This window comes from Eublepharis macularius, chromosome 6 (genome assembly GCF_028583425.1).
Source record: "Eublepharis macularius isolate TG4126 chromosome 6, MPM_Emac_v1.0, whole genome shotgun sequence".
Classification (NCBI taxonomy): domain Eukaryota; kingdom Metazoa; phylum Chordata; class Lepidosauria; order Squamata; family Eublepharidae; genus Eublepharis; species Eublepharis macularius.
The window spans coordinates 127905074-127924369 of record NC_072795.1 but is presented as its reverse complement, the minus strand read 5'-3'; the positions used below and the strand labels follow the sequence as shown (position 1 = coordinate 127924369).

General features: G+C 45.5%; 1 protein-coding gene across 1 annotated transcript in view; it reads right to left on the bottom strand.

Annotated features, from left to right (window-relative positions):
• Positions 1–19296, bottom strand: part of SEC31B (SEC31 homolog B, COPII coat complex component) — a 94276-nt gene that overhangs the window by 28797 nt on the left and 46183 nt on the right. Inside the window, exons 10-19 of the mRNA XM_054983959.1 lie at positions 18601–18753; positions 15861–16091; positions 14387–14461; positions 10747–10833; positions 10079–10178; positions 7561–7739; positions 5501–5627; positions 3787–3932; positions 788–961; positions 289–477 (exon numbers count right to left, since the gene is read on the bottom strand). Of these exons, the coding sequence (XP_054839934.1) occupies positions 289–477; positions 788–961; positions 3787–3932; positions 5501–5627; positions 7561–7739; positions 10079–10178; positions 10747–10833; positions 14387–14461; positions 15861–16091; positions 18601–18753 (1461 nt within the window). The remainder of the gene's footprint in view (positions 1–288; positions 478–787; positions 962–3786; positions 3933–5500; positions 5628–7560; positions 7740–10078; positions 10179–10746; positions 10834–14386; positions 14462–15860; positions 16092–18600; positions 18754–19296) is intronic.

Here is a 19296-nt window from a genome sequence, read left to right as displayed (position 1 = left end):
GACTAGATGGTCTGTATGGCCCCTTCCAACTCTTATGATTCTATGGATCCTTGGTCCAACCCAGTTTCACACGTTCTGTTCTTCTGCTCAGGGCAGGAGACCACACTGCATTCATCCTCCTCAGCCCCCCACGTGAACTGTTTCCCTTATGCCTGCTTTACCGACAAATGTAACCGAGGCTAAAGACTGAGGTGTGCAAGAGGCAATGCAGTGCAGACCACAGCTGAGCCAGAACTGGAACTGCGGTTTCCCCGACCAAGACTTTCAAACAATGGTAGCTGTACTTACTTGGGCCAGATGCCTGGGACCAGTTTTGCTGATGGGTTCTTCAGGAGCTGAGCCACCCTTGCTTGCTGGGTACTGGTGCTGAGGTGCTCCTGCACGGGCATGTCCCTGAGCGATGGGAGATGGCTGCTGCTCTGCCGCACTTTTGCCCTGTGCATGGCAGAGACGGTCCTGGAGCTGCTCCATCAGGGGCTGGAATAAAGGGAATCCGGGTGTTAGGGAAACGCTGCCTGCTCTGCAGCCTAGTGACCGAAGCCCTCTTCAGCAAAAACCTGCTGCTGCCTGGATCCAGCATGGCTGAAGTCCTGCCTCTGTCTCCATCCGCGCCCAGAGGCAACCAGTTCTGCATGGCTGACAGGCAGTCATTGACTAGTATGTGGCCACAAGGCCTTCATTTAAGAAGCAGGCTGAAATGCCATTTCCCATGGAGTTCAGTTAGCTGAGGGTGGCGCAGAATCTGACCTGCGTCCGTTCTTCCCAGCTGCGGCTGTTTTGCACTCACCTGGCTAGGCGTACTTGGCAGGTAGCTCATCGCAGCTGCCAGGCAGCCCTGGGAAGCCAACAGGCTGGCATACCGAACCATTTGCTCTGCCAAGAGCGGGCCTGGGGGTAGCCCTGGGGTGCCACCCAGCATCTCCATAGACCTGGTCAGCACCATCACCTTCTCCATCAGACCCTGAAGGGGCAGGACAAAGAACAGGCATAATTTCTCACAAAACATTATAACACCGTGGCTTTTAGACCACAGGGATTTCACTGTGCTAGAAGGCAAAAAGAACGCATTTTCTCCATCTCAGTTTTTAGTAGTAGTAGGTTTAATTGTAAAGGCCGTCACCATACAAAGATAAGAACAGTAAAAATAGAAATCTATCTTACAAGCAGAAAATACAGTTACTACAATAATAAAAATAAAATACAGTTAAAATGGGACCTTAATAAATACAAGATAGTTATGGAAAAAAGTTAGGTCTCTGAGGAAACAATCTTGGCCCTAATCTTTTTTGCAGCTAAGGCAAACAGGGATACTGTGCTAGTGACAAATGAATCAGTATCAGATAACAAAAAAACTAATTTGTCAATATCAGAGGTAAAGTTACGCCCCACTAACAAGTTAGCAAGAAATTTAGCTCTAACCTCTGCATACATGGGACAAAATAAAGTGTAATGCAGAAGATCCTCAAGAACTGAGGCGCTGCATATGCAGAGACGGAGAGCCATTGGGGTTTGATGGTATCTTCCTGTAACTAAAGCTGTCGGCATTGTTTGAAAGCGCAGGGAGGCAAGTGATTTTCTGAGATTTTGGGATGTGATATTCACTAAATAAGGAGATCTAACATGATCTCTTTTGATCAGTTTAAACCAGGGGGAAGATCTGGATTGGGAAATTGTAAGACTGTCCAAAAGAGCATCACATCTGTAGACCCAATTTCAATCTCAGTTACTTCGCTAGATGTTGGGGTGAAGGGTGGAGCGGCTGCGGAGAGGAAGAAGTGGAAACGCTCTTCAAAACATCTCCCAGAAGGGATCTCAGCATTGCCTCCCCATCAGTTCAGCACCTTCTATGTGATGCAGAACGCCCGCACCTTTGCAATCTGTGCATTAAACTTGACTTAAGCACACACAGTGCATTTCCATGGATGTTGCTCACCAGTCAGCGAGGCTTCCAGGCGGTGCAAAGGGCTTCCTTTGGCAATTCAACCCCGTCTTCCTAACAAGGATGGTGTCAAGTGCTTGTCACTTCTCCTGCCATGTTTATTTATATCCCTCCCACTTCCTCCAAGGAACTTACAGGTGCGCCTATAAAATCAGCTCCCAAACCAAATCAGCTCTGTGGCACGTGTACTAAGAAATAACGTGTATCTAGGCAGCAGGGCTGTTCATTATTTGTTTCTATGAAACTCATATTCTGTGTTCAAGTTACATTATGAACATATCATATTGTTCTTTACACATCTGGCTGTGTTACACAAATGTTCTAACTATTCTGGTTCCAGTATATGAAGTTTAGTTAGCAGGGTAATGGTTTCGTCCATTAGGGTCCCTGGAAATCTGAGAAGCTAACCTCGGTGGGTCATTTGCTGTGATTTCGAAAGCTAAAACCAACATTTTTAAAGATGTTCCTTTCGAATATTAGGTCTAGGATTTTTTTTATATGAATTTTCATTAAGGATTTTTAAAAAGAATATAAAAAAGATAAAAAAAGAAAATTTAAAAAGAAAAAAAGAAAAAGAAAGAACATTGAAGAAAAAATATAGGAATAATCTGCAATTTTCCCTGTGAAAGATATTTAAGGCTTTTGTCTGATGAAAGTACGGAGACCACTCGGCAGGTAGCCAAGTTTTGCTCCCAAGCAATTAAACTTCCATCTTCTCACATCTTGCCTAGCAATGCTGATGAAGAATTGATTGTAATATCTAACATGTCATCTTAGCCATACTTTGTCTGGAGTTGGGCAAACCCTTATCTCCACTTATAGTAAGTCCTGATTTAAATTGTTAGATGTTAGCTGGCATATTCTGGCCTTTTAGTAGCATTGCACTAGTATGTTTTAGTTTTCGATTGGTCCTGATGGACTTCTTTTAATTTTGCAAGTTAGCGTTTGTTATGAAATTATGTATCCACATACAGACTCGTTACACTCTTGCTGTATTTTATATATGCTATATTCTGGTCGCTTTTATCTCATTCCTCTCTGGTCGCTGACTGTAATAAAGAAAGATGATGATGAAAGATATTTAGATATTACATATTATACACTCACTCCAAAATTACCATAAACAAATACTTCTCCTTTCCCTCTAAACATTTTCGTTTTGCCTCTTAATCGTCAAAACACAAATCATGAGTTCATTTGTTTCCATTTCTCGCAAAAAGCATATAAGGGATTTCCAGGTAGCAATAAATTTTGATAACATCTTTTCCCTAATCAAAGTAGTAAATCTGGCCATCTCTGCAAGCTCCATCATCTTCTCCAGCCATTCCTCTAGTGTAGATGATGTCATAACTTTCCATTTTTGAGCATATAACATTCTCGCTGCCATTGTTGTACAGGAACAATGTACCCTGAGTAGTTTCTAGCTGTTTGTCCATTAGTCCCAGCAAAAAAGCCTCCCGTTTCATTTGTACATTAATCTTTAAGATCTTCTGAATAATTAAATTTATTTGCATCCAATTTTTTTTGCTTTGTTACATGTCCACCACAAATGATAAAATGTCCCCTCCTGCTGTTCGCATTTCCAACATCTGGTCAGAACATTTTTATACATTTTAGCTAATTTATTTGGTGACATATACCACCGATATATCATTTTATAAAAGTTTTCTTTCAAACTACAACTTTATGTAAATTTGAGACCCTTCAGGTCTAGGATTTTTGTTCAATCGAAAAGCTGGCTCTCCCAGAAATCCAGACTTCTATGGGGAACATCCAAAGATTGATGATCCAGCTTGTGAGATCAGGCAACACAGTGGTAGACAGGTGATCCCTGGCAAAACACTTACCTGGAGAGCCAGTGGAGGTAATGTGCGATGGATTTTTACCCAGCATTCCACCAATCTCTCAGCATTCCCCGAGGAGATGTAACACAGGCAAGCTTCATTGGACAGGGTCCCGCCTCCTTCAGACTCCAAACGCGCACCCAGCAGATCTTCAGGGAGGCAAAAAAGCTCAAAGTGAACATCCACCAACTAGGCTGTGCCCCCTGCCAATGACCTTGTGTCACAAGACTGATGTTAAAGTCCAGGAGTGTCAGAAAACTAAACCCCAGAGAATACATGGAGCTTCTATGGAGCGCTTGGGAGCCCTTTTCAAAAGAATAAGGAGCTTCCATCATCCAATTACACCACAGGAAGTAAACTTCATATCCAGAGGCAGCAAAATTCTGAATCCTGGCGGCAGGAGACGTCAGGGGAAGGACTCGGCCTCGGTGCCTTCTTTGTTGAGCCTCCAGAGCAACTGGTTGGCCACTGTTTGAAACTGGATGCTGCACTAGATGGGACGGCTAGTCTGATCCAGCTACGTTCTTGTGATGCAGCAGAGCCCTGGTGCATTATGAGTTAATGTGACAGCTCGGAAATTAGCTCTGCTAACTCAGTGCTCCTGGGTAAAGACGTTCCGATTATCAACTCAGGCCATTGAAGCCGGAAAGTGATACTGCCCGATTTTAGGGAGGGGAGGGGGAGCAAAGAGCACTTACATCAGTGTTCTGGAAGATTAACAGGAACTGGACCCCCCAATTGGTCAGTGTGAGCCGAAGCCTATAACCGCCCTAAGATCTAACTGGGAGGCGAATCAGGAATTAGGACCAACAGAGGGCAGTGACAACAGTCACTCAGTTAGCGGATGAGTTTTGGTGCTTCGCTTCCGTATCGCCCAGCTGCTACTCAAACCCTCTGTGCAGAGGAGCTAAAGAATAACTCCGCTCCAAGTAACAGTCGTAAGACCTAGATCAGAGCGCTTTTTTGTTTTTGTGCTTCAGAACTGCTGAGATTTATACTGGAATAGATTTTAACTGACTATCTAAATTGTGTAATAAAGTACTTCTTTCCTTGTTTTACTTGTATCTCACCCTTGGAACCTGGGAGATGGTAACTGGTAGCCTTGTGAGGGTTTATTGGGAGTTAAGGGGTTCCTCTGACTTACTGGCATGGGGAGTCAGAGGGCACAGCAATGAACGAACCTCCGTTTTTCGTCTTTCGCAGAGCTTAGGCCCTGTTTGGGAGGCGACAGAACATAGAGAGAGTGCCTGGCAAGGGGGCTCGCGCATTACAGTTCTTTAGAAAAGACTTGTGGTTTAGAATGAATCTATTGTTGTTGGGCATATCCTCACTCCCTAAATCTTATTTCCTTCCAGACCAGAACACTGCTACTGTATCTTTCTCAAGCATTCCACACGGCTTACCTGATTCTGCAAAACAGCGAAATCTCACGAGAAGACGCTGTTATCGCGCCTTCTCACGTGATAACAGCGTCTTCGCGTGAGATTTCGCTATTGTGCAGAATAAGGTAAGCCGTGTGGAAACGGCCCTGGTGCCCCACTAAACTAATCCACCATGCTCTCCGTTATGGAGTCCATCTATATTTTGGGCTACGAAGCAGCAAGAAGAACGTGCCCCCCTTTCTCCCTTTCTCATGTGAAAAAGAGTCCGTCCCTGGTGTACAAGTTTCATCAAAACAAGACTGAAAGCAGGAGACTTAAGAACGAGATCCACGTACCACAGAGCTCAGTGTATTCCTTGGGTGTGGAGTACATCAGCAAGATGGCCAGGGCTTCCTTCCAGCTTTGCAGGTTGCATGTACAGATGATATCTTGCCAGCTCTGGAGCACGATGGTGGACAAAAGCTTCGAGAGAAAGAATCACTGAGTACCAGCAGACAACTAAGAACAATGAGTAAAGAACACTGAGCTATGTTGCTCCCTCCATCCCAAACACATTACCAGTCACACAAGCAGACAGAGAGACGAAAGGTTACTGGCCAACCACGGCAGGGTCTGAACTCTTTCCCCCAAGAGACTTCATACAGGGAATGGTTTGAAGGCATGTGAGAATGTCAAACTACAGTCTGGTCGGGGCCTAGATGGGAAACTACCAGGGAAGCCTGTATCTTGCCAGCTTCAAGTTCCAAAGGAAGAAAAATGGGATATAAAATCTAATAAACACTGTAACCAACATTAACCTGGGTGGGTCATGCTAATCATGAAGAAAGTAAAATCAGCCTACCTGCAAATAAGGCCAGGGTGCCTACGTACTAGGGGACTCCCCAGATATGCAGGAAAAAAGTCTTTAGTTAATTAATGAAAAGGGGGGGGGGGGAGGCCAGAGCACAGAACGTTGACAGCTGTAGAGAGTCAGCCAAAGGTATTCAAAATCAAAGATGAATTAACTCATTGCTGACGGAGGAGAAAAACATTATTTAGTAGTTTATATATTTGGTTTATAAGTAACCAGTTTGGATTACATACTTGCCTAAAGTGTCCTACTTTTTTTCCTTTTGAAGTAACATTTCTGCATATTATGTCTTTATTATTTCCTCTTTAATTTTGTGTTTCAGTGAACCAACGTATTATATATATAATAAATCAATCCACTAATTTAAGACTAGACCAATTTTAAGCTATTCAGTTGAATAATGGAATTAATATCAAATAATGGGTGGCAGAATTTAAAGTGGATATAAAATATAAAAATGTTTATAGCTTCATCTCTGCTGGACCTCCAATAGGTGAAAAGAATAACTAGTATCACTTCGGATTATCTGCTTGGAACTGAGGGAGGGGAGTAAAAAAAATCTCATATATTCTATCTATATTTTGTATATATTCCATTTTATTTTATTATTATTATTCAACCCTATTACTATATTGATGCATAATCTTTTAGATGTACTTAATAGTTTTTTGTGTAAGGTTCAATGCACTGTTAACTGTTCTTATTTCTTTAAATAAAACTTAAAATTAAAAAAAAAATCAAAGATCCTTTCTCATCCACTAGCTGGCACTGCCTGATATCTACAATCCTTCTGATACACTGAAGCAGAAAAACAAATGACCAGTACCTTACTGAGTGCTAGAAGCTCAAGATCAGACCCTAAAAACAGATGACCTGCACTTTTATTCTTTTTACTTCACAGGTGGGAATTTCTGTTGGCAGAGTACTTTGTACCAATTACCTGATGTAACAGTCGTAACCAAGTTGTGAGGTGTCCGATCCCTTTCTGCAGGTTGGCAAACCTGACTTCTAAAGTATATGCTTATAATCTAAACCAGGGCTTTTTTTTCTGGGAAAAGAGGTGGTGGATCTCAGTGGTGGAACTCAGGACCGCACAATGACGTCATTTTGGGTCAGCTGGAACAAGGGGGGAGTTTCTTAAAGTTTAAATCGCCCTCGGTGAAAATGGTCACATGGCCAGTGGCCCCGCCCCCTGATCTCCAGACAGAGGGGAGTTGAGATTGCCCTCTGCGCTGCCGAGCGGCGTGGAGGGCAATCTCAACTCCCCTCTGTCTGGAGATCAGGGGGCGGGGCCACCAGCCATGTGACCATTTTCAAGAGGTGGCGGAACTCCGTTCCACTGCGTTCCCGCTGAAAAAAAGCCCTGGTCTCTTCTAGCTCACAGCTGTGTGAGTGAGACACATCTGCCTCAGCTGCATTTGGCAATATTTCCCCTATCATGACAGCAGTATCTCAGTGAAATAAGCAGAGCCACATTCAGACACAAGAGGCTGCTGCAGCATCCCTCATGCTAGAGAAAGAGCTTTTAACTTGCTGGCCACTTACCGGAGAAATCTTTGTTTTCTTTTGGGCAAAGTACTTCTTCTGTGTCTCCTGTAGCAGCTTCTCTCCCCCAGAGATAGCAAGGATGAGGGCATCAGCAAATCGATCTGCTCTCACACAGAGCTCCACGGCGCTTGGGAAGTCCCCAAGTAGCAGCGCTTGACTGATCAGCCCATCTGTGTCTGGAGGAGGAAAAGAGAAAGCACACATGGCACTTCCATCAAGGCCTAAGACCTTGATAGAAGCCAACAAACGTTTACAAAGGGTGAGCAGTTACAGAAAGTTCTTAATATCTTGCCAAGTACTGGGTATTAGCTTGTCCCTGTGTGCATGAGCATCAGTTTTCAGAATTAGAAATCTGCTTTTTAAAAAAGTTTTCTGATGAAAGCTGAAATTTTTAAGGATCTGCGTTGGACAGACAAAGGAGAATAAATTACAGAAAACCTCAAGCTTGCTAGTGCATGGCTCAGAAGATTGCAACCTGTTCTAAGTATCATCTTCTTTTTTTGAGTAAAGATTTTATTTTTTAAAAAAGATATGAGTAACAATAGAATGTGCATAGGAACTTATACAAACATTATATTTGAATTAGATTTAAACTTACAGAAAAATATATTCAAAGTATATAACAGCACAATTAAATTATGATAGCTCTCTTCCCCTCACCTTAGTTGCTTAAACCCAGAATTTAATGTCAATGATTTTTAATCAGTCATCTCTTCTGTATTTTATCTCTATAATCAGGGTTCATTTTGAGGGGGAACGCACAGTAACGCAGTTCTGGCAGTTTCCCAAAGAGGTCACGTCAGGTGGCCCCGCCCACCTGAATCTCAGCCATTTTGGGCCTATTTCGGCCTGGATTGGGGCCAAAACGGCCCGAATCAGGCCTCTGACAGGTCGTGGATTACTCTCCCACTCAGCAGCAGCCCGATCCTGACCATTTTGGGTCCCTTTCGGCCATTTTCAGCTCCTTTTTGCCATTTTGGGCCCAATTTCGGCCCTGAATGGCCAGGATTGGGTCCAAAAAAGCCAAGACAGGTGATGCCGGGGGGGGGGGTGGCATATGCAACTCAGTTATGCTAATGACACATTTCCGGTGATGTCAAGGGGTGTGGCATATGCTATTGAGTTATGCTAATGAGTTCCTCCAGCTCTTTTTCTACGAAATGAACCCAGTCTATAATCTAATTACCTTCATTTATCTTCGTTTTAACCTAGATAACTGAAGAAATCTTTCCATTTTTCCCAGAATTCCGTTATCGGTCTATTGTGCACACAGAAAGTTAATTTAGCCATTGATGCATATTCATACATCTTGTCTGTCCACTCGGGCATGCCAAGGCACGAATCTGCTAAGTATCATCTTTTGATTGCTTCAAATGGAAAATTGGTATATACTCCTACTACACAGATGCTTTCTTTTCTCCCCCCCCCCTTTTATTTTAGTTTTTTTAATCCGCTTTTCTGTTTTCCTTTTCTCCTTCTTTCTTTCATTCTGTTTTTTTTCTTTTTCTTTTGGATTGTATGTTTTATAAATATGTTGGAAATTTTAATACAAGTTTATCTTAAAAAGTTTGCAAACTGTTCTAACAAACACATGCACACAAAAACATACACCCCTTCAACAAAAAACTAAACGAACCTGCAGCCACATCTACAGCTGTCCCACTAATATGGGAGTCCCTGGACTTTTTGAGCATGTGGGCACCCTTGGACTTTCGAGAGAGAGAAGTGAGCACCACCCCGAAATGACCATTGCCGGCGGTGTAGAGTGCCCTCAAGTCACAGCTGACTTACGGTGACCCCCGGTGGGGTTTTCATGGCAAGAGACAAACAGAGGTGATTTGCCATTGCCTGCCTCTGCAACTCTGGTCTTCGTTGGAGGTCTCCCATCCAGTTACTAACCAAGGCCAACCCTGCTTAGCTTCTGAGATCTGATGGGATCAGGCTCACCTGGGATATCCAGGCCAGGGCGACCATCACAGGAGGCAAAGCAAAACCATAAATGGCTGCCAGAGGAGGCAGACACAATACCTCTCTGCTCGCTTTGCCAAAGAATCTCAAAAAGGGGATCAAAACAAGGAAAGCCTGGGTAGAAGGCAGAAAGAGACTGGGAAATAAAAAGAAATGGAAGAAATGCTGAGCAGGAAGGGAGAAAGAGGAGAGGTAATAGATATAAGGAACGCCTGAATGGGGAATGGAACCGCAGACTGATTAATGAAAGTGCACGGAAGGGTGGCCTAGAAGAACCCTTTTATTTGAATGAGGGCAGCCAATAACGAGCTCTGCCTTACAATGGCTCCGCCCACTTTCTGAAAATGTCGGTGTGTAACGGGAAGTACTGGCAGGCACCATGTTGGGGAACCCTGCACTAACAGATATCGCTTCCGTTTAGTCTTCGCCTCTTGTTCTAGGGGACCAACCCGGAAATAATGCCACGAGCTGAGATTAGGTAGGAAAAAGTTTGCTCATTCGAATGCAAAGGTGTAAACCCCTCCCCAAAGTGCAGGTCACCCAGCACCTGTTGAGACCGGAATTTCCAGCATCGTCTTCTCCTTCGGTAGAATGTTGTCAAAGAAATGTGTAGTGGAACCGGCCTTGTCAGTGGAGCTTTTCAGGCCCTGTGGAGGGAAAGAAAGGCACATATAGGTTACCAGTGGGTGAAGCCAATTCCCTCTAGGGCGCCGGTGGCAGCTTCAGCTTGTGACTATGAAGATACCAAAGCCTCAAGTCCAAGCAAAATAACATTTTCGTACATTACTGTCATCTTCTGTCTCCAAGCCCTCTTTTTTGCCTCCATGGAATGACAGTCGGTCACTACAGTTGTACTCAGGGCTTTTTTTCTGGGAAAAGAGGTGGTGGAACTTAGTAGTTTGCCCTCAGAGAAAATGGTCACATGGCTGGTGCCCCCCCCCCCCGATCTCCAGACAGAGGCGAGTTGAGATTGCCCTCCGCGCTGGAGCAGAGCAGCGCGGAGGGCAATCTAAACTCCCCTCTGTCTGGAGATCAGGGGGCGGGGCCACCAGACATGTGACCATTTTCAAGAGCTTCTGGAACTCTGTTCCACCGTGTTCCTGCTGAAAAAAAGCCCTGGTTGTACTTCAGGCTGAATATCACATCCCCCCACCCATTCATTATCATTGTAAAAAACCCAAAAAACCAGTCTTTCATTTGTAAGGCAGGACGCACCAGAATGGCTTGTGTGGTCTGCACAAGGTCATCAGCTTCAGGAAGAGGCTGCTTATCCAAAACGTCATTCTCCAAGTACAATGCAATCTAGAAAGAAAGAACAGAACCCTTCGGTCATATGTGGTGGACATGTAAAAAAAGTAAAACATTTTGGCAGGGGTTCTAGAACAGTTCTATAAGCATTTTATTTCCTCTTACGACAAACCCAGTGGAACCTGGAAGTAAGACTTGGATCTAAGGTTGTTACAGGGTGCAGAATTTGTTTTTCCAAAATTCACGTTTTTAGATATAGCTATTGATTCCTCTTACTTTCTTTTAGCAGCAGCCTAAAGATAAAAGAGAAATCAAGGTGCCTTTTTGTAACTTCACCTGTCACGGGCTGGGCCAGCCCAAGCAGGGTGGTTCAAGTCCAAACCTTAAGGCTAAAATCAAAGGGGAGTTCCAAGAGCAAAAGCCAAGTCAAACCGGTGGTCAGAGCACGAGATAAAGCCAGGAGTGAGTCCAGAGTCCAAAAGCAAGGTCAGGCACAGTCCAAGGTCAGTCACCGATAGTGTCAGGTCCAAAAGCAGGCACGGGCAAGGTTCACAGAACACGGAGTGGTTGCAGGCAGTAGACACGTTGCATCCACGCCCGGCAGTTCCTCCAGACTGGCTCTTATAGCCAGGCATGGTTTTCAGCCAGCTGCTGGGGCTCTATCCTGCCACTACTCATCATCACTCTCCAGCAGCTGGCGTTGGCTTAAGAGGTGAGCACTGCGCCATCTCTCCTGCAGTTCCAGTCTCTGGCGCTGCCTGTGGCGTTCCTTGGGCGTGGGTGAACCTGGGGGGGTGGAGGCTCTTGGCTGCGCTGCTCCTGTAGAAGTCCCTGGCTGAGCTTCCCCTGTGGTGTAGGGGCTAGAGGGTGCTGGTGTCTCAGCTGCTGGCTGCAAGCTCTGATCAGCCAGCAGCTGTTGCTCCTGATTGCTGGCTTCTGCTGAATCAGGGCTAGGGCTGGCTACACAGGGCTCCTCTTCTCCTGAGGAGTCCTGGCTGGCTACACGAGGCTCCTCTCCTCCAGAGGAGACCTCACTCTCAGACTGGGCCATGACACCACCCCTTGCAGTTGTTTTGTTATACAGTGGTGTTCCAGCAGGAAGACAAGAAGGCTTAGGGAAACGGTGCTTGCCTCTGAGCAACTACAGAGTGAAATTATGAAATTTAGCAGAACCTTCCTTCCTGCCCCTCCTCTCTTCAAATTTCTCTGTGATAGAAAGAAATTGATTAAAAACTGACTACAAATTCCTCAAAAGAGGAAAAGGATTGTTGGGTTTCAGGGAGAAACTGGGTAAAGAAGAATTAAGAGAATTTTTCTTGTACGATTGCTGTTGCTGTCGATATGGAGGCCCTTGCCTGGATGGTTGCTTTGGGGGAAGAACCCCGTAGGGGCGAGCACTTTGCCTGTCCTTGCACTTCTGGGACAGGCATTCATCGGTTTTAGCCAAAAATAGGTCCTCTATCCTACTGCATGTCTCCACAGGTAAGGCAGCAGACCACAGCCGTGTGTGTCCGTGGAGCGCAATAGCAGACGCTAAAGCCCTGGATGACGAGTCCACAGAGTTATGTCCTGTGTTTACCTGCTCCTGGATGACGCAGGCAAGGACTTTCTGGTCTTCGGCTAACCGGTCGATAAAGGCAGACATCTGGTTCCATAGGAATATCTGATATGTGCCCATGATTGCCATGTAGTTGGCAATCTTAATATTCAGGGCTGAGGAAGTATAGATCTTTCTTCCTAATATGTCCAACTTCTTCCCCTCCTGAGGGGCTGAGTGCAAGCCTTGCCTGAGCTTTGCTTGCAGCTCCTCTGTTACAAGGGATGACGGAGGAGGGGGCGTAAATAGGAAAGAGCACACATCCTCCCTGGTCTTGTAATAGTTTTCTGCCCTCTTAGAAGTTGAAGTGATGGAGGCAGGCTTCACACACAGAGATGAGATCATATCAATAAAACCCTCGATGATGGGGAAAGCAACATTGGTGGGGTTCCTGGAATAGTGATGCTGGAGAATTTTATCTTTTGGTTTCGGCTCGGTAGAGGCGATCTTGATATCAAGAGATTTCGCTATACGCAGTTGTTGTTCTGTAGACAACCTGTATACAATCTGTAGTCCTCTGTGGGGGAGATAGTCCCCAAGCAATGGCTTCATCAGGGGAAGGCTTGGATGGCCCACTGGGGCTCCTTTCAGGGGAGTTGTAGTCTTGGTCAGTTCCAATAGGTGGTATGCTAGGGATGACCTGGACCTCTGGTAAGTATGTCATTGTGTTTTGTGCTGAGAGAAGCTTTCGAAGGCAGAAGCCAAAGACTCCATCCTGTATGGTTCACCCATATCTAACCCACAGGGAGATGGTTCAGAGTGATGGAACAAGTTCTGGCAAGCATGCGAGCAGCAATTTCTTCCTCAGTGATTCAGGGAATTCTGAAAGTAAGTCCCGTTGGTTGGATCCAAGTCCTTTTGGCTCCGAGTTCTTCGGATCCTACTGTCCGGATCCGGTCGGAGTTGAGTGCTTTTTCTTGCGGAGCAGATGGTCCAGACGTTGGGTCAGCTCTGACATGCTGGGCGACGGTTGATGGACTCAAGATTGCGGAGCCTCTATCAAACTTTGAGTTTCCAGAGTCAGGTGTCAGATCCGAGTTGAAGGCATCATCAGATCCGAGGTGCTTCCTGTCTTCAGCGTCGAAGGACCCGTCGGATCCGAGCCTTGATGATCTTGGTTGATGGGTTTTGCAACCAACGTTAGCATCAGAGTCAGGTGATCTGATAGTCTGGCAACGGTGGATGTGACGTCACATCCCCAGCATCACAGCTGCTGTGATGCTGGGGCTGGCTGATGCCGACAGAGCCCGCTCCCACAGAAGGGCTTTTAGCCTCCTGGCTCTTTCTTCCTGTGCCTTGGGAGTAAAATCCTGGCATTTCACATCTCCCCCCTCCAACTTCCCATGCACTTGCTCATACAGTCACACTTCCATTTGCTCCCTGTGAGTACTCTCACACATTAGGTATCAGTTCCTCCCCCACCTCCCACATCCATTCATTGAAATGCAGATCTTGTCAGTTTCTCACACCTTAAAGAAATGCAAATTGGCAAGTCAAAGAAGCCTACAGTACTTGTTCTCCTAGCAAAAACAGAGGTGAATTGGTGTTCTGCCCTCTGGAACCACTTGCAGATGCAATCTCACAAAGGGATCTCCTGTGAAAGCGGCATTCATGTGCACTGAGCAAGAACAGCCTGCACATGAACTGAGGACCACGCATAAAATCCTGCACTTGAGCATCCCCAGGTAATTCCCAATGTGTATTTCCACTCCTGAGTGTGAGCCCGGAATCCCATTCCTTTGGGCACTTCTGAGGCATCAGCTCCTCCCTCCCTCCTGAATCTGGATACTATGTCGCCTCCCCCAAGACCCTGCCATTATTCATTCCTTTCAAATGAACAGTGAAACAGACCCAGTTTTGGAAAAATACCCACAGCCAGGCTCCCTTTTCAGTACTGCCTTTCTCTCTGACTGGCAATGTCTATCCTGCTTCTGCTGCCCTGACTACCGAGCAGCGTCTTGTTCCCATGGGCTGCTGGTCTTTCAAAAAGCTGAGCTGGAGCCTGCTCACCTTTTTTTGCAAGTCCTCTTTGTTATAGCCCAGCAGCCTCAGCCGTTTGGTCCTGCATTCCGACTCTAAATTCACCTGGACGCCAAAGAATACAGGAATGTGAGGGGGGGGGGGGGAATCAGGACGTAAAATACGATCACACAAAGAGCTTAGCTCCTTTAACTGCCCTGAATAGATTGAGAGGGGCTCTGCTCTTCCCTGGTGGGTTGTGGAATGCAGACCCAGAGATGTGGCTCAAATGGGAAGCTAGCAGCAGCCCAAGTGACAGTTCTCTTCAGCAAGCATGGAAACATTTCAAGACTATAAAAAGTAACACGTGAAATTATGACGGAACACAATTGGAAATGGGAACGAACTGGGAAAAAACTGAACCATGTGGTTCGTGATTTGTTGCATTTCATGAACCATGAACCACGAACTTTCAGGAACCTGCCCCAGTTCGCAAACCAGTTCATTTGGTTCGTCAAAACATCACATTTGGGTCAGCAAATCGTCACTTTCAGGTCAGCAGAAGGTCACTTCTGGGTCAGCAGAAGGTCTGCAGGAAGTCCATCCCCTGTTGCCTAGGAAACTGATTAATCGGCGCCAGGCTGCCTGCAGTGACGAACCAAAAAATGAACCAAACGAACCAGCCTAAAGTTCGTGGCGGTTCGTCAGAAATGGGCACTGACGAACCGCCGGTTCATGAACCACAAACCAGCCTAGTTCATCACGAACTTTGGTTTGCATTTCGATTCGTGCCCATCTCTAGACACAATACATAACAACAAAAAGAGAGCAGCCAGGTGTAGAGGCACGACAGCCACTCTTTGAAACATGGGGAAGAAAGACAGGGACTAGCTCAAGAGCTCCCCAGTCAATTTTGTTCTTCCTCCACACATCAGTATGAACCAGGAAAAGTATGCTTACGTATGCACCAGCACTAAGTACAGCTGAAAAACCTGGTTGAAAACCAACCATTATGAAGCTAGTTTGGCCCATGGTTAGAGCCAAAGTAGAAGTCACCCTACACAATGGCAGCATTCAGGTCTGTACAATGCTACTGATGCCCGTAGTTACAGAACACCAGAACAGGAGACCATCCTCCCATTTAAACGGTGAGAAATGTTTTCACGGGACGTCGTATTATGACGACGACGATGGAAATAATTTGGGGAAAATGACAACTAGAACATATACCATATTAATCTGAAGACAACTCTGAATTTAAGACCGTAAAAAAGGTTATATTAAAAATACTTTTGGAGATAACTGTAACTTGTATGTGAATGTAAAAACGATCGCCTCTTTTTTTACGGCGTGCCTATGAAAAAAAACCCTAGCCATGCAGCTGAGTAAGTACTGCATGGGGGTTTGGTTCTCAAATTAGTTAACATCAAAGACAACTCGCAGACCACTCTGCACAAAATCTGGCAGGTGGAAGATGGCTGAAGTCAAAGAAGTCTGCCTCCGGCCTTTGCCAGAGAGGTTCTACCTTCAGGAAGTTCCAGACGTTCTCTTCAGATGGTTCCTGAGCCGCCTTGATCTTCTTTTGGCAAAAGTCAAGAAGACTGCCTGACTCCAGAGCCTGCAGCAGCTGCCTGGAGCGGGCCAGGAAATCGGCCTCGGTGGTGACTTGGCTGATAAATACCTGTTGCGGCCCCGTCTGCTGCCCTGGCTGTGAAAAGGCCTTGCTGCGGCCGAAGGTGATTAATTTACCTCCGAACTGGGGAAAAAGAGGGTAGAGGAGGACAGATTGAAAAAGCATTGAACACAATTCAGCTAATTCAGAATGCCTTGATTAACGACAGGCACAAGTTGAGGGTCTGTTGTGTGGAAACAACTGCGCCGGCTACCAGTTTGTTTCCAAGTACAGTACAAGGTGCGTGTTTTGACCTACAAATCTATCAACAAAACAAGCACCAGTCGTCTCTGGAAACACGTTCACCCATATACACTTCCCCAGGATCGGCCAATAAAGGCCATGCTTCAGGTTTCAACTCGTGTTAGTAGCCAGTTTGCTTCCTGTGAGGGGTAGGGCCTTTTCTGTTGTAGTCCCAGAACTCTGTAATACTCTTCCACGGAATATCTGGGCCGTTTCCACACTACTCACTGTCATCTGGAACGCTGCGGAACGTCACGAAAAAACCGCAGAAGATAGCGTCTTCTCGCGCGAGTACTCGCGCGAGAAGACGCTATCTTCTGCGTTTTTTTCGTGATGTTCCGCAGCATTTCGGATGAAGGAGAGTAGTGTGGAAACGGCCCTGCTTCTCCCCCGTCAGGCCTCTACAAAAAAGCAAACACAATCTCTCCCATTTTGGCTTTAGCCCAGTGAACTTTAGCCATCCAAGTACACCCTCTTAACATTTTTTGGGCAGACTCCCAAACTCTCCCCTTCCTCCTTCAATGGCAAATCACACAATATATACTGTACCTTTTCCAGGCATGTACGGCAACTTGTGTATATCCCGTGGAGTTTACATGCTATTGACAGTAATCTAGAGGAATCCAGTTCAGTTGAACTGTTCTGGTACTCATATTATAAACCCCGGTGCAAGACGAAAGATACTAGCCTATAGAAAGTATCTATAGGTTGCACCAGGGATAAGGTGGGAGAGAATACAGGTTTGGAACCGTATGGAAAGGAACAAAGATTGTGTTATGCAGAGGAATTGTCCTCCTTGTATTTATCCAACACCTAGGGCTCATTCTCCAAGATCCACCTGTTCTCCTCATACCTAGGCATGCATGCACACACAGGACTTTTGTTTTTGACTTTTTCTCAGGCACGCTTCAGCAACAAGCAGTGAGCAGAATGACGAACACTGCTGTTGCTTTGTGATCACAGCCAGCTGTTCTGCAGTTATTGGGCAACCATGATACACACTCTGTCCTATTAAATGAGATGTTAATAAAAGCCCTGGTGGCCTTGATTGGGCAAAAAGGTGGCATACACGTTTTGTAAATAAAATAAACGTGCACTAGGAAAACGAGCAGAATGGTTCTTTTCATCAAGCTCCTCGCTTGGGAGCTGTGGAGATTCCAGCACAATTCATAAATTTAATATTGAAAGTGCACAGGGCTCAGAAGTGAATAAATACAGGCAAAATATCATCAAAGTCTTATAAATATACCACTATGTAATAAATACTTCTAAGAAATACCAATAAATATCACAAATGTTCGCATCCTATCGATCTGAATGTCCCATTTCTATAGTATCAAAGGACCACAGAAGTTGGCGGAGTTTTTATGGTCCTTTGATACTACTTTAAGGATGTACATAACTGCAGTTTTTCATATATACTTTTCAGGGAGTACATGCCATATTTGTTCATTTTGTAGGCTCCTGTGCATGACACAAGTACAAATGAACAAACGAGTAACAGTAGCATTCATGAATTGCTCCCTTAACCAGACATTTTCTCGTTTTGGCTCCTTTGCTTTTATCCGAGATAGCTGCATAGTAGTTTCAAACCATGCATTTTTGAGAACTAAATAAAGAGCAGCAAAAGAGCCTCAAATTGTTGAGCTCTGTTTTCTTAGAATATGCATTAGAATGCCCAACTAAGCTGGCGTTCTTAAGCTGGAGGAGTTATGGTCCTTTGATACTACAGAAATGGGACACTCAGATCAATAGGATGTGAACATAGTTGTGGAATTTATTGGTATTTCTTCCCGATCCGATCCAAGCCACAAAGTCGCGCCCGACCCTTGGCTACTCCGTAGATCGACCCCCTCCAGGCCTTTCTGTCCTATAGTGCGTTGAGAGAGATCCGCAGAGTCTCGCAGTGAAGTTTTTACCGGGTAGTTCACCATTGCTTTCCCCAACCCAACACACTTAGCCGTACGGCAGCCACGAATGGTAAGTCCTACGTTGCCCCCCCCTTGGCACTTTGAGCCGGTGTGGGATAAGGGGGATTGGTATTTCTTAGAAGTATTTATTATATAGAAGGGTATATTTATAAGACTTTGATGATATTTTGACTGTATTTATTCACTTTTGAGCCCTGTGTATTAAATTTATGAATTGTAGATAAGAATCTATTATCCACGGAGGTACCTTTTACCTATATAAGAATCTATTATCCACGGAGGATCGGTATCTTTAAGTAGGAGCCTAGGTTCCGTGGTGCCCTTTATTTGTGTGAGGTTCCAGGACGGCCAGATGCAAAATGCTCTCCAGTCGGTCCTTTCCCCCGTACTTTTCTTGGAAGAGTGCTGTATGCACTTACTGCAAACGAAGCCCCTGTTGGTCTGCGGATCCATCTGGGAGGCTTTTTCAAAGGTGGGATGAGGGATGTCTGAGCCACACGTTCTGGCACTTGGAGAGGCAGAAGGCTTTGTCCTGTGTCAAAGGGGTCCAGGTGACTGAAAGAGGAGGAGATCTGAGATCCAATGGAAAGAAAGGTTTACTATGCTTCCCAAATAGCACTACCAGGGCTTTTTTTCAGCTGGAATGCGGTGGAACGGAGTTCCAGAACCTCTTGAAAATGGTCACATGGCCGGTGGCCCCGCCCCTGATCTCCAGAGGGGAGTTTAGATTGCCCTCCTCGCCATCAAGTGAAGCGCAGGGCAATCTAAACTCCCCTCTGTCTGGAGATCAGGGGCGGGGCTACCGGCCATGTGACCATTTTCTCCTAGGACAACCCACTGAGTTCTACCACCTCTTTTCCCAGAAAAAAAGCCCTGTGCATTACCATCCGGTCAACATGATTGCCTTTAACATGCGGTGAACTGTCTAACAGTACAAGCTTCCATGGCAGGGTGGGTATTTGAACCCGGGTCTCCCAGATCCTAGTATGGCCCTTTAAGCACTGGCTCTTGTGTTTTGATGTTATACAGTTCCTAGGTCCTGTAAACCTGGAAGCTCATCTGCATATGTTATTTTATATTCCTCACCCTTCCTATTAAATTCAAGACATCTACCT